The sequence below is a fragment of the Mauremys mutica genome, chromosome 2 (assembly GCF_020497125.1).
Source record: "Mauremys mutica isolate MM-2020 ecotype Southern chromosome 2, ASM2049712v1, whole genome shotgun sequence".
Lineage (NCBI taxonomy): Eukaryota > Metazoa > Chordata > Testudines > Geoemydidae > Mauremys > Mauremys mutica.
The window spans coordinates 112597939-112613872 of NC_059073.1; the positions used below are offsets into that span (position 1 = coordinate 112597939).

Here is a 15934-nt window from a genome sequence, read left to right on the forward strand (position 1 = left end):
GCCTGAGCTATGGAGTTACTTTGGTGGTGTAACCTGAGGGTTTAACTATGGTTTCTGAAAAGGCAGTGAACGTGGCTTGTCCCTGGCTGCACTTTCAATTACACCATATTCAGCACTCGTTGCTGACACCTATTGTCATCAGTGAATAATTTTACTTTTCTGCTTCAGTCCTGTTATGGAGAGTGGCAGGAAAGGAGACGTCATCAGCAAAAACAGTAAGGGGAAGTGGGGGAGCCCTAGCAGGGTTAAGGGGAGGAGCCTTTACACGCCCACTCAGGGATTTTCCCTATGTGTGGGGACTTCAGACTCAAACTGTTTGGCTGGGACATACCCCTGCTGACGTTCTCTAGAGCTGTTTGCCTAGGGCTGGAAACAGAAGCTGCTTCACCTCTGTTCACACAGCTCCTCCTGCAAAGAACAAATCACTCTCCTCAGCAATCCAAGACAGCAGCAAGCCATGCTTTCGGCATACTACACCCAGCTTGTCATCCTGAGCAATGGTAAACATGACGCTTTCATTTTTAATTTTACTTCTCATTGATTTCTGCGGGTGTATCTTGGCAGTAATTCTTCTGCAGACTAGAACATTTAGACCTCTCTTTTTAAAGATGATTTGTGTGTACCTGTGCCTTGCAGTATGGTGTTTCATTCGTGGGACTGCTGTGGCCATTCCAGAGGTTGCAGTGACGTGTACAGAAGAAGCGCTGCTGCCCTGTGAAGCTCCTCGGGACTCACAAGTCACCTATGAGGCAGTGTCCTGGCACAAAGTAAGGAAATGTTACTGTGATTCATGCAGACTGTGCATTTTGTTTTGCTTTCCCACCGGCTTCTAACTTTCCTCATAGGAAATGCTTGGCTGTTTTATAGAGAAGAATCTTTCTGTCAGAGCAGTGGAGGTAGCATAGGCATTGCCTGCCATGACTTGAGTCACATGCCATAGGATATTTACACACAGATAAAGAGTCATGCTTGAGCATGACTCTTTAGGTGTCCCTTGCCTGCTCTCAGATGTCACCAGCCCGCACTGTGCCAGAGTTCTGAGGATGCCCAGGCTGCTATTCTAGACATTCTGCCCTTCACAAGGCTGCTTCTGTAATGTTGCTCCAGCCCTGGTCTAACCAGTGTGCCCCTATTTTAGCCCCTCTCCTCTCCCCTGGAAAAAAATAACCCCCCAAACTGAGTGGTGCAGCAACCCCCAGCACCAGTTCGCAACACCACTCGTTCACATTTGGCTCAGCTGCTTCTTCCATGACGAAGGAGTGGCTAAGCCAAACCTGAGGGGTGCGCGGCCACGTGAGTGCAGGGTAGACGATGGGAGTGAGCAGAGTTGAGTGACCAGGACTGGGAGGAGCCACCCTAGCCTGGGATGGGAGCTGAGCAGTGAGTGGGTGGCACTGGTGAATGGCCAGGAAGAGGTCCCGGGGCAATGGGTAAGGGACTGGGGACAAGTTGTTGGTGAGCTATGGGGTGAGTGGGGAGTGTTTAGGAGCTGTGGGGTGAAGGGCTGGGATATTGGGGGCTGTGGCCAGTGACGTTGAGCAGGAGGTATTTCAGGCTGGTTGTGAAGTTAGTAGAGGCTGGTGGAGGGTTGTTGGGATATATGTGGGGTGGGAGGGGCATTCCAGGGTCTTGGGGAGATGGGGATGCTTTAAGGAATGCAGGGGCCCCCATTGCCCCATTTGCTGTACTCTTTTGTAGGATGAAACATGATGTTGTGACTTCAGAATGGCTGATTCCAAAAAAAGGGGTTGACATTTTTTTCTTTAAAATCTAAATTAGCTATTGCTGTTCTTTTAAATATTTTTGTTCTGAAAGAGGGTAGAGTACAGAGTGTGGTGCTGTAAATCTTGTAAAAAGGAGATATTAGCCTCCCTGCTTCTGTGTTTCCACCTGTAAAATAGGACTACTGCTTACCAACCGAAGTGCTATGAGGAATGATTAGCTAATGTACATAAAGCACTTTGAAGGTGAAATTGTTACACAAAGTGAGGCAACATTGTCCAGTGGCTTCTCATGCGGCTGTGTGATGTTTCTTTCGGTCCAGTTTCCTTATCACGTAAACAGGGAATACTACCAATTTCTCAGTTCTGCTAAGCACGTGGTGATGATCCTCTCATGAAAAATGTAGTGCTGTATAAATTCTGTTATTATGTAAGTGCTATTATTATATTGGGTTCTCTGGTTATAATACATGTTCTGCCTCTAATTTAGAACCCAAGTACATAACAAAGAGATATCTAAGTTCATCAGAATTGTTCAGAATTTCTCTGCTTGTCCATCAATAAATCTAAAGTCTTTCTACTTTCAGTTTTTTTCCTGAGGAGTTGGGCTGAGTGGCAGGGAGTGCTTAGCAAGGAGGGCCCTCAACTTGCTGGGTTTGGAGAGTTTCAGTGTGGAAATAGGGGCAACCTGATCCTTTTTTGCTATCTGCTTTTAAAGATTGAATAAGAAAATATTTTATATATATTTATTAATCAATTAATACCCCATGTTTTCATCTCTGTGCACTGGGAGCCTGTAAAATGGGGGAATTCCAACTATGTGGCATGCTTCCCTTGATTCCCACCCTGGGGAAACATCTCTGCAGGGCTTGGTCTGGTTTAGGTCTGTGGACTTGAAGAAAATGGACAGAGGCAGGCTAAGGGTGGAAGAGAATGGGTGGACAAACTGGCTCCCAAATCTGCACAGGAAAATCAGAAGTTAGAACAGCCTAAGGCCACGTTTACACTTACTGGGACGGTCGACGCGGCGAGTTCGACTGCTCGGAGTTCGAACTATCGCGTCTGATCTAGACGCGATAGTTCGAACCCCGGAAGCGCTAGTTCGAACTCCGGTACTCCACCGCGGCAGGAGGAGTTGCCGGAGTCGACCTTCGAGCCGCGGAGTTTGCTTCTGCGGCGTCTGGACGGGTAAGTAAGTCGAACTAGGGTAGTTCGAATTCAGCTACGTTATTCACGTAGCTGAATTCGCGTACCCTACTTCGACCCCCGAGCTTAGTGTAGACCAGGGCTGAGGCTCTATTAACTTGTGCTGCTTCCCATGCTGCGGGCAGGCACCCCCTTACATAGGGGTGATAATCAGGGGGTTAGTTGTGATCAGTGGAGCACCTGGAAGCACAACTCATGCAGGAACCGTGCTTTCCAGAGCATGAGCTGGTGGGGCCAGACAGCAAAACAGAATTGAGAGCCATCATTGTGAGAGAAGAATTCTGAGGAAACACTGTAGGACTGATTCACTGTACCCCTCTGGTGGCACAAAGAAAGAGAATCCGGCCCTTGATGAATACCACTGTATGCTCTCTCCTTGGGTTAACTGAGTGTTGCTCTCACCATCCACACCACTTTAAGGAGAACAAACAAACGACAGAGTGCAGCTAGGCAACCACATGTAGAATTAATCAGTTATTTAAAAAACAGCTACCAAAGGATTAATCAATGAACAACACATACGGCCCCCAAAGGGCTAATTAAAAAGTCATTCCAACAAATGGTATGAAATTTCAGACTGTAGAGTTCAAACAGCTGTTAGGCTAAATCTTTTGTACGAGGTCACTTTGAACTGTGCTGTAAATGCAAGCAATTAATCTTTGGCTTCTACTGCTTTTTAAAAATGATGATGATGATGTGCCTCTGCAGTTTGTGTGGAATTAATGCTTAGACAACACACCTCGCAGGACATTATTGCCTTTTCTTAACAATTATTGGAGCACTTTTAGGTTTTTTCTATAATCTGCTTTAAAAAAGATATTTCAGAATATCAGGGTTTTCAAGTTTTATCTTAAAAAACTCTTATTAAAAAAGTGGTATGTGCCAATCTAATAATATTCTAGTGCAAAAATCCAAATAAATATAATATGGGAGTACTAAGTACTACAACTAAGTCCAATGTGCTAAAGTCTCAATCCTGCACATGAGTATACATACGTTTAACTTGGCATGCATGAATAGGCAGCTGAAATCAATCGAGCTACTCATGTGTAAAGTTAGACATGTACGTAAGTGTTCATAGGCTCAGGGCCTAAGCCAGTTAGCTCAAGTGCAAGGGTTTTTATTCAAAAATACGTACAGTAGTGGGGCCGAGTGGATCAAGTACTAGGCAGAGTGCCACAAGCTCCTTGATGTTATTCCTGGCTCTGTCACAGATTTGCTGGGTGGTGTTGGGTAAGTTACTGAAACTACACTTTTCATAACTGGGACCTGCATAAGAGTGATCTGACTTCCTGGGATGCTCAGCCACCCACAAGTACAGACAAATCCTCCAGAGAACTCAGCATCTGTACAATCAGGATATTTTTATTTAAGTGCCTAAAACTTTAGGGAGCAAACTATGGAAATTGTGGCTTTGATCTCTTCATGTCTCATCTATAAAACAAAAGTGTGGATAATAAAACTTTATTCACCTACCTCCTAGGGCGCTTGTTTGTATAGAAATTTGAACATGTGAAGCATTTTGTAAGAGCTAAGAGCCATTCTTTTACTTTCAGTTAATTTTAAACAGAACATGAAGATATACAAATTAAATTCTAGTGGACATTTGGCAGTTTTATTTGTGCTTTAGCTAGGAAAAACCTGATCTAAAAATAAGTTTTGGTAAGAGGGGAAAAGCTTTTTTTAGCTGGGGGGAAAAATCTTAACACTCTAGCTCTTTCTTGTAAAATGTAAAAATGAGGCAAAGTGTTTTGGATAAGTATCCAAAATACATATCTGATAACATATTTAAATTCGTTTTTGTCTGAGGCCTTTACATAAACACAGAGGGTCAGTTTCTAACCCCATTTATACCCAATTATAGCTGAGCAAAAAATTTCCATCAAAATCTTGGAAAAATGCCTTTTTGACTACAAGAAACTTTTATTTTTGCTTGAAAAACAATTTTTTCCCCTGAAAAATTCTAAATGAAAAATTTCAATTTTTTTCAAATAATTTAATTGCAGTAGAAAAAAAACCACTTTCACTTGATTTTTAAAAATATTTTACACTGGGTAAAGGAGAAAAAAAAAGATAAGAGAAAATGGATTTTTTCTTCCCAATAAAAGGAAATCTTTTAAATCACCAAGAAATTTTAAAAAGAACTGAGGGGGGTTAACTTTCACAAAATATACTTAACTTTTCTAGATGAGTTTAGGACTCAGTTGTGCCATCTGGGCACAACACTGGGTTGTTGTTGTTGGGCCTGAGGGGAAGGGTACACTCTAGGGAGAGCAGCTGGGCACATGTGCAAAGAGTACCTGACCTTCTCCACATCTGGACAATGTGGGATGGGTGGGGCAGAACAATGGCCCCTCCTCATCCCAGCACCCTTTGTGTGCTGCATACCCTCGGGACATAGGGATGGAGAAGTCCCTGTGTTTCACAAGGGTATGGGGGATGAATCCAATCCTTTCACCTTTCCTCCCCATATACACTATGCACCATCGTAAGGCCCAGGGCAGAATGAGTTTGCCTGGGTGTAACTGAGAGCAGAATGCACTGTCACACGTAACTCTTCTCCTGAAGTGAATTTACTGTTGTGCTAGGGAAGAGTAATACATTCAGAGCCCTAAATAATAGTTCTCTTCAGCAAGAGCTAGATTCTGCCAGGGGTAGAGTTCTCCAATGGGTTTTTAAGAACTTTGCTAGATTGGGACCAGACTACACATGAGCCAGACTACACATGGGCTAGAATCTGTGACCAATACATTGAGTAATACTCTGAAATCAGTGGGACTACTCACCATCAATAAGCTTGGGGTTTGGGGGGAAGACTCTGGCTCAAATTAGGTAAAGCATAGTAGCAGTAGAACAATCTTATTTTATATGCTGCTCCTCCACTAATAAGCCAAAGCACTGAATGGGAAAAACCATTCCTTCCTCATTCTGTCCTTGATCTTTGTGGCAAAAGTTCATAAGAAACCCAGTTAGTGCCAACTGACCACAAAGGTGTTTTTGTCACACCAACATTTATCCATTAGGTAGTCTCAGTTCAGTTCCAGCTTGTTCTGCGGTGGCCACTGGACACTACACACTTGACATTTGAAACTAAATTCCTCCTCATAATTTTTTTTATATTAAGATCAACAGTTTAACAGCAAAAAAATTCAAGTTTATTATTCATAATGAATTTTTAAATGAAACCATTTCCCCAAATGATCCTACACTCAGAAAAACAATATGTTAATAGTAATACACCCACCTTCATTATGACATCAGCCTTGGAGCAATGCCATTTTGCATGTAATAAAAAGCTGTTTTTATGATAAAGAGAAATTATATTGTCAATTTAATGTAGCCAGGAGCCAAGGTACCATCTTGCTTAAGGAGAGTACTACTAAAGAAAGCCATTTGATGAGACTGGAGGGTGTATGTTAACTGAATAGCCATTTTCTTTCAAACATATTTGATAAAATTAAGTTTAGTTGATTGTTTTTGCCAAAGCGCAGGGAGTTGTATGTAGGCCCTCTGCACGGGGTGAATTTCACTCATGGTTAATGTCCGCTAAGTTAGATGACGTTATAGTTTGTTTTCTAAAGAACAGCTAAAAAACCCATTTTCTATCTGTGATCTAGAGAACAATTCTTGTCCCATACTGCACCTTGTTTGGTTTGCTGAAAGAGAGTCTATTACAGAATATTTGCTGAAAGTGAATTTTACATTTAGAATCACAATTATTCTCCCTGATTCTAAGAATTACATTCATCCAGCCAGAGAACAGAAACACATTATGTAACCTATATGTTCAATCAAGACTGACAAATTTTGGATATCAAATATTCACAAACACCACCTTGTAAACAAACTACAGATCAAGAGCTATTTGTACAAATTATTCATCAAATAAATTTGAATAGTGTATACACTTGAGAATATGGCAATCTGTATGGATAATTCATAGACAGAAAAAATACATTTATTTAGTAAATTATTCATTACAAATTACTTACCCAGCTCTATGAACTACAAATTACTGTAAGGAACTAATTTTTTGGAGCAAAGTACCCCTTACATTGTGGTTTCTTTTCTCGCCTATTTCCAGAGAAGACAAGAGGCCTCAAATTTTGCTATCAGTTAAACTGGTATAACTCCTGAATAATTCCATCAAAATAATGGAATTAGTAAGGATTTACATCAGTGTAAGAGTAAAAATTTGCCCTAGAGAATTATTTTAAAGTGGTAAGAAGTCTTGCAGCTCTTAGGCCCTGTCTACACTGGCTCCCCAGTCAAGTTTATGAACAGTGTTTAAGTATAGTTCTTACTGAATAGTGCTTAAACATGGTATAAATGGGGCCAAGCTACATGAAAAACCATTTGGAAAAAAAATGGATCTAGTCTAGAACATCTAAAGATGGTTTTAAGAGAGTAGGTAGAGTCTAAGAAACCCAGTACAGAAATCAGGCCCAGATCCAATGTATTGGGGAACCAATGATTTAGAATGATTTGCAGAAACAAAACTAGATTCAATCAAGTTTGATATGGAGAAAAAGACCACCTTTCCTTTTCATTAGCCACTGATTTGTATTCATGTTTTGATTCAAGTTGTAATTGGGTTGATTCAGCAGTTTTTGTCTTCCATACTATTTCCCCACTTGTAAAAAAGGAAAGTGGGCACTAAACTATATTTTGTTAGGACTAGAATTTGGAAAAAATGCACACAGCTTCATGGGTGAATCCCCATGTGCTGACTGCCTCTTACCCCAGCATTTAAAGTAGTGTGTTTTTCCTCATTGCCATCAAGGTGATGAACAACAACAAAGAGCAAGCTGCCTGAGTGGGTCTGAAAAGTCGGAAGCCTGTCAGAAATGTTGCCCCCAGGCCAAAGTAAATATGACAATAAAAATAAACTTAAAATTATTTTGTTGTTTAATTTTTTAATGGGTTATTTTAAGCAGACAGGCAGAACATTGCCTGCAGGTCCCTGTTCCCCAGCAAAATTCTTGCTTCAGTAATTCTCAGCAGCCAGCATGCTAATGAGTCAATTTTTATGTAAATAAGTTCAACATTATATATTTCTACGGGTTCCAGCATCATTCATAATGTGCCTTTTGGTTCTGAAACCTGGTAAAGGAATTACAAGAAAAAGTGGTATAGGTAAAGCCCGACTCTCTTTTATGATCCTAAGTGCTTATCAAGAACATTCAACACTATATAGCTCTATCAACAGTGGTAGCTCTACAACATGGGGTTGAACTGAAACACAAATCTAGGCAAAAAACATTTTGTGCTGATTAAAGAAGAAGGGACAGGATGGTTTGTACAGGTGTGGATTGCAGCCACTGACAGTGTCCCGAATCAACATCCACTGACCGGGTGTAGAATTAATTAGATATACCGCATGTCATACACCTTATGCTGTGCAGTTGTGGCATCACCTGGATAAAATTTGGCATGAATTGCATTGGATTATCATGGGAACCTGATCTGTTAAAAGTTCCGTCTAGCAAAAGTTTGCTAAGTATCATGGGAGGAGGCAAAATGAAGTAGTAGCATTTTGGTGACTTTAATTAGGTTTGGGAAAAATAAGTTAGTGGTAACATGTAGACATGTTTAAGAGACAACATGAGTGTTGCCTGACTGAATATTTTGTTGACTTTATTTTTAATGACTATGGGCTATGCAGAGAGACTATTCAAATCCTTAAATTCCTTCAGATGTTTTTTACAAATAAAGAGGATTTTACCATATATATAAAATAAAGACTGCAAAGAGAAATTATTTAGTTAAAGCAGCTGAAGAAAAAAAAAGAATCGCTGATGAAATCCACTGACGAATGTGATGTCTTTTTATGCAAAGGCTCTAAAACTACCACCAGATGTCCCTGTAGCCTAAAACACGTCGTGGGGCTGGTATGCTGTACCCTCAAGTGTGAGTGACACTGAGAACTGTATTTTCCTATGTTGAAAAGGAGACCTCATGGAAATAAAGGAAGTACAAAAATAATAATTATAAAGTAGAGGTGGGCCAAGCCCGGAGTCATTTACGTGAATATTCCTTTCTCCCAGCATTTCGAGGTTTGGATAAAACAGGACCTGGATCCAAATCACTATCAGAGTTTCAATAAATGAGGAAGGACCTGTAGGTGGTGAAGCTACCTGTTTGTTTTTTTAAAGTATATTACGTATGTACAGACCATATAGAGGGTATATTTACACTTCACACTAAACCTGGGTCCGTGAGACCAGGTTTGTAGACTCAGTATTTCCAAACCTGCGCTTGACCATCCACATGGCATAAATCTGAGCTTACAGTTGCTGGACCAGGTTTCACGTACTGCATTATGCAGACCTTCTGACACGGGTTTGCGGCTTGACCTGCATCCATGCTGCAAAATAATGAGGCTTGGGTGCAAGTCTCAGCAGGACGTGGACACTGACCCACCCCGCTAGGCCATGGGTCCTAGAACTCTGCTGAATGTTTGCTGACCCAAGTCAGTCTGATTTGTGTGTGGACAGAAGGGAGGTTTGGGCTCAAATCTAAGTCAGGGCCTGGGTTTAGTGTGTGCAGTGTAGACATACTCAGGGTGCTTTGGTGAATGTAAACTGAAATCATCTTACTCGTTTGTCTCTCTAGAGTGATATTTCTACTATTTTGGAGTTTTATAGTTATGCTTTACACCAGACCATCTCAAAAGAACTTTAGAGCTAAAAGTGAATCCCACCTCACAACACCCCTGTGAAGTAGGGAAACATGATTATCTCCATTTTACAGATGGAAGAAATGAGACATGGAATGACAAAGTCATTTGCCTACGGTCATACAGGAAGTTAGTGTCAGGCCAAGACTAGAACTCATGAGCCTTGTTTAGTTCTCATTTGCATCAGCTTTCAGTTAGCATAATTCCATTGACTTCAGTGGCGGTACTCCTAATTTACAACAGCATGAGAAAAGAATAAAGCATCCTATCTCCTGATTCCCAGTCCTGTGCCTTAATTACAAGACCATCCAACCTTTTCACTCACTATTTGTTGTCAGGGAAATCAGAAATTGTACAATATGACATACAAGAACCTAGATAATTATCTGAAACGTATATGTAAAATTTTAAAAGGAGTGTTCTGATTGAGTAGCCGAGATACTATAAGAGCAGGACCTGTATTTTAGGGCAAAGGGATTGACAGCCAGAGTGGCTTTCTGTATTGCATTATGGGCAATTTTGCATTTCATTAGCGAGCTAGAACTAAATGCACACTTGATGGAAGCATGTCAATTCCATTCATTTCACGGAAGTTGATCCAGTCCCACAGATCTGCATTTATTCCTGTACTAGAAGTATAGATCCCGATTTCCAGATACATCACTCTAGCAGTAATAAAAGGCCTTAAAATGCTTAAGCCCATGTGGCAAGGTCAAGGCCCTGCAACCTGTAAAAGGTTAACAGGCCCTCCTTGCTGCATAGCTGCTTGGGTGGAGTGTAACAGGACGGGGAAGTTGAGTCGAAGGTGAATTAAGGGAAGGGAGTGCCTTCTTCCCTTCTGCTGGTTCAAATCAGGAAGGCCCCTGGGAATTATTGCATGGTGTTTTTCAGTTGATTTGCTCTTTCTTTTGTGGATAATAAGCCCTGAAGAAGGGGACTTAAAAGGACTGAGATTTGGAGTTTTATGCACTGGCCACGCCTCCTTCCTGGTCAGTGCCATACCCCTATTATGGAGCTCTTACAACTCTCTAGCACAAGGAAGGCTGGCTGCAACAGCCCTCTCCTCCTCCTCTATGGAACTCTACTAGGGTCTCTGTTAGCTTCCTAGGGGGTGAATTTATCCCACAGCCTTCTATTGTACTGTAGTTCCACTGGATATATATTCAGATTAGGTAGATTAAGAAACCATGTTGCATGTTTGTGTGTATGCACGCACACATATTCTTAACCACTGGAAATGCAGATAAAAACTCATGATGGGCAGGATCACTTCATTTGCAGGCAGAAAATATTACATTATCATCCTGGATTTTTTTCCCTTCAAATATATTGTGCATTTTCTTTTTTAAACAAAGCTTGTGTTTGTATAAAATATCATTCCCCTAAAATTGAGGAAAGCCAGCAGACTATGCTCACTGTAGCTTTATCAACAAAATATGTTGGTGTTTTCCAGATTGTTGGAAATGGTGAAGAACTGGCAGAGATGGTACGGAAGAACCTTGAGAATGGTGTGGAATATTACTATCCAAAAAAACGTAATGGATCCTTGCAGCTCTCCAGTGACACCTCATATTCCTTGAGAATCACAAACACTACTAGCCACAACAGTGGGACGTATGGGTGCATCTTGTGGGCACCAGCTGGAAAACACAACCAAAGTGGCACAATCATATTAAAAGTAACAGGTATGGTAGAGTCACTTGACTTCTTCATGTTTGATATGGCAAATTAGTGAACTGATTAAAGACTATTTCAAGATATGCTTTACTTCAAGGTGAACAGAGGTACCAACACATCTCTAAAACACCTCATTTATTTTATATTTCAGGTTGTACTGAACGATTAGATGAAAAAATTAAAAAATACAGAGCGGAGCTTTTATTGTTGTCCTGCCTTGGGATTTTTTACTTGCTGCTCATCTTTTTTACCTGTGTAAGTAATGTTTCCTACATGTTTGCCTTTGCCGTCTCCAAATATTTCGTTTACCAATAGAAGCTGGTTTCCATATCTAGTTTGTGGCCAAATTCTGAATTCCTTGTATGCCCAAAACTTCTATGAAAGTCACTGAGAGATTTGGGTGCACAAAGAATGGATGATTGAGTCCTCAATACTTAAAGTATTTATTCACTCCATGCACCCATTTGACTCACTACATACTGTCCTTCTGGAGCACCAACGCACGCATTTCTGCTCCCAGTTATGCCAAGTATACATTCAGAGAAAGGCCGTTAACTTCAATGGATGTTCTCACAAAACACAATGTGGCAACTGGAAATAGAATTTGTCCAAGAATGAGGTGCCGACTTACAGGATATCTGCTCCATTTATTATGTTCCCCAGTCTGATGGACTGCATATTGTCCAACCTGCACACTGAGATCCTGATACTTCCTCACTGAAATCCCTGAGATTTTGGCCTCAGTTTCCTTATCTGTAAAATGGGGATGATTACTTCAGAGGGATGCTGTGAATCTTAGTATTTGCCATTATATGTCTGTAAAGCATTTTGAGATCACTGGATGCGAAACAATATAGAAAAAAGTAATATTATATACCAAAGGTAATGAAATCAGTAGTTTGCAATTGACCCTGAATTACAGCTCTTTGAAAGCAAAATAGAAAACCCATTTCTTGACCGGGCTGCACACAGCACCACCACATGTAGTACCACCCCAGACAAAAAACAAAAACATCACACCAAAAAAACCCCAAATCTGAAAAGCACAAGAGTACTATGCAGTGTAAACTTTGGTCCTTACTATCAGGAGGGAAGAGTGAGAGTGAAATATATTTTTCTCTGCACACTTAAGTTTCAGGTGGCTATGGGGATGTGGAGAGAGTAGGCATGTTAGAAGCTAGCTAGACAGGAATGGGATGAAACATTATTTATGGTATTAGTGAAACCATTCCCTATGGCAGAAAAAACAGGAAGTCTATAGTTCATCACGCTCAGGTGGCAAGTCCCTCAAGTTTTAAGCGCTAATTAGATTTTTCAATAATGGTTCTATTCCCCCCACCCCTTTGGGAATCTTACATGAGAGTTTTGGTGTGTTTTACTAAAAACCCCAAGCCCTCCACCATTCACTTTTAAAGTTTTCTTGGCTAAATTTTATTGGTATTGTCGTCATGTTCGGTAACACAAATCATAAATGCTATCTGATTGGAGAATTAGCTGCAGTTAAAAGTAGCTTTTCATATATCTTCAGGGAGCAATTAAACTCATGTCTGCCTGTTTTTTAGATTGACAATTTCTGCCAGTAATTTGTACCATTCAGAATAAAGTTTGACAAGCTAAATCTTGTAGAAATTTGCTAAGATGAAAGTATGAAAGCAAGTATATCACTCATTAAAAAAAGATGCTCCCATTTTGTTCAATGTCTCTAATGTGGCTCATGCTGGTTGTAAAGAATCTCTCCTTCCACATATAACAACTGTAAATTTTATTTGCAGTTGAAGTTTTGTGATTTAAAAAAAATGAACCTTATGCTGGAGGTGACCATCCTGATGAAAAATTACTTGCAACACTCTACTAGTATGGGAGCCCAACCTCAGTGACACTAAATCAGCTTTCATCAATGTTTAATATTGCCTTAACCTCAGCAAAGAACTTTACTATTTAATATGTCTGTTAAATTCTTATAAGCCTCATTATTCCTGAGCGCTTAACAGCCATTGAACTCAATGGCAATTTTGAGTGTGGATAGATGGCAGGATTGGGACTTTAATAAGATTTACACTTCACAATTTGATGAAGATATTTCAGACTTTAATGGGCATACAAGTCAGGTGAAAACAGATTTGTGATCCAACAATTGATTGTCACTTTTCAAAAAGATTACCAAACTGAGGCCCATTTTAACCAAAGCCTGTAAATTTAAAATAAGATTCTCAGTTTCCCTGTGGTACCTACATCTTCTTACTATGTGATACTTCAGATGAATGGGTAAGCAAGACAATTGAAAATTTTCCTTTTATTGGAGAGCAACAGTTTGGTGAGAAATCAATGGAAAAGGTGTTCCAATTAATCATGGTTAGCACTGAGCAAACTCTTAACAGTAATTAATGTATAATCCTTACTTTAAAAATGTATTTAAAAAAGAACAAATTAACATCAAATGATCCTTTTCTTTGCTTTTTTAGACATGCCTAAAAAAAGAGAACATGCTTCCAGGTTATCATAAACACAGAAGAGAACAGAAACAGACACTTATCCTTGTCAGTGCACAAGAAAAGAAGATTATCCAGTGTTTAGGCAGCAACAGCACTTGCAAAAATGGACCTAATTTGAGTTCTGGCCAAGCTGATGTAGTTTAAGAAACGGTGGGCTCATTAATAAACACGTCATGAAGATGGATGGTTGGGCAACATAGAGAGGAAATAAAAGCTAACATACTGCCTCTTCAGGGTAGCCCGATAGCTTGGGTAATCTGTCAAATACCTGCTTCTGCTGGACAAGTCTTCAAAGAGTATCTTCATACAGTACAATAACTGTTGAATTTAAGGTGACTAACAAATACCAATGCCGCACTACAGCTTTGTTACAAGGCTACAATAATGTTGGCATGTGCTCCATTTCAATCCATTATACCCATCTTGTTCTGAGAGAGGCTATTTCTACCATCTGAAAAGTAGGTTACAGAGAGGATTTGATGGTGCTGATTTAGGGGATTAAGTTATCGACTGAACTAATATCTCAGCTCTTTTAACAGTCATGCACTACTGCTGCTGCAGTACAGTTTTTCAGAAAGCTAAGCATATAGGTTTCACTCTCCTCTGGACGGTGAGCTCTTGTTTTTGACGGCATTCACTACCATGATTGAGAAGTATGGATACATAACAGCCTGGAGATTCACTAAATCCAACCAGATTTATTTTTATTTTATTGGTTAATCTCAGAGTGATTGATGGACAGAGAGATGTAAGAGAGACAGACAACATCCTGGAAATCTTTCCCTAGTATGCAGACCCTTCCATTAGTGCAAGGAGTGCAGATAAATAAGAGGCCGTCAATGATTTCCCAAGAGCACCCTTACTTCAGGGAACATTTATATATATATATACACAGCTACAAATTTATTATGCTTTTTAAACCTACCACATTAGTGAAGAAGCATGTGCTAGTCAAAAGACTTATAAACAGATGGATTCTTCTATGGTTTTATAAAATACATGAGACTGAATTTATCTCTGGTTTAAATCAGTGGAATTACACTAGGGCAAATAGGGCCTGTGGCTTGCAAAATCAGTCATTTGTGTGGGGGGTTAACCTGCCCTTGGAATATACTGAGAAAGCCAAGAGATAGGAGAGGAGATGGAATAACTGAGCAGCTACTTTTGGCTGCTCATGGTATATACTGAGTATATAAAATGAGGATGTGAGGAAAGCTAAGTTCAAGTATCTCTAGGGAAAGGAGACCTGTCACCTTGAACCAAAGAGAGCAAGGGATGTTCCAGACCTAAATTGATGGAATCTGAGAGGTCAGAACTTCCCTCACTAGCTTGCCTGCATGCAAGTTCAGGTAAGAATACAGTTTAGAGGGATTCTAGAAGTTTGTGCTTGAGGTTCGAATCTGTGAAATGAGGAGCATGACAGGGTAGATTTGCAATCATTTAACAATACCATTAAAATAATTGTATAAAAATTGGATTAAATAATTATAAAAGCTAATTGATGTAGTATAATTGAAAAAAGGGATTGTAATTCTAAATTGTGTAAAGACTTTCCTTTGACTGTATTGAAGGTTTGATGGGAGGAAAGCACATTGCATCACTCAACAATGCCCCTTTTGGCCAATTAAAGTTCTGCACCAATTGAGTTTCAAGGGAATTCTGCCCAGTTTTGGCCGGAAGGACTGTGGGGGTGCAGGACTGACTATGTTATTTATTTGGTGCATGCTAGATTACCACCACGCATTTGCTTTTATGTAATCAATTTTACATATAAATACATGTCCTGTAAGTGAAATTAAATTCAGAGGTAACCTACCTACCTGTATTCGTGTGTGCCATGTATTGTAAATAAATTGCTCCATAGAAATTGTGGTTTATTTTACATCTGATACAGTCAACAGATTAAGATGCCTGACCGTGTGCATGTGCGTGTGTGTGTGTGTGTAACTGATTATTTTGTGTATTTCCAAGTGGTTACAATTATTTATTTACTCCTCAGAGTTCAATTTTAGGTAAATTAAACCTGTTCTGTTGCTAATAGAGAAATGTATCACCCCTAATTTTATTCCATCAATGCCCACTTTTAAACACAGGGCACCAGTAAAAGTGATGTGAATGTTTAGTAGGTGATAGAGTGGATTGGACATAAATACATACAG

General features: G+C 40.0%; 1 protein-coding gene across 2 annotated transcripts; it reads left to right on the forward strand.

Annotated features, from left to right (window-relative positions):
- Positions 1 to 221: 221 nt before the first annotated feature.
- On the forward strand, positions 222 to 15629 carry CD83 (CD83 molecule). Of its 2 annotated transcripts, XM_045006722.1 has the most exons (5): positions 222 to 500; positions 637 to 767; positions 11060 to 11291; positions 11435 to 11538; positions 13746 to 15629. In XM_045006722.1, exons 1-5 carry the CDS (start codon positions 458 to 460, stop codon positions 13917 to 13919), a joined length of 684 nt encoding a protein of 227 aa, XP_044862657.1. In that variant the 5' UTR covers positions 222 to 457; the 3' UTR covers positions 13920 to 15629. The 2 variants fall into 2 exon arrangements, with proteins under 2 accessions (XP_044862657.1, XP_044862656.1); XM_045006721.1 differs by having other exon boundaries at positions 498 to 767.
- Positions 15630 to 15934: the final 305 nt, after the last annotated feature.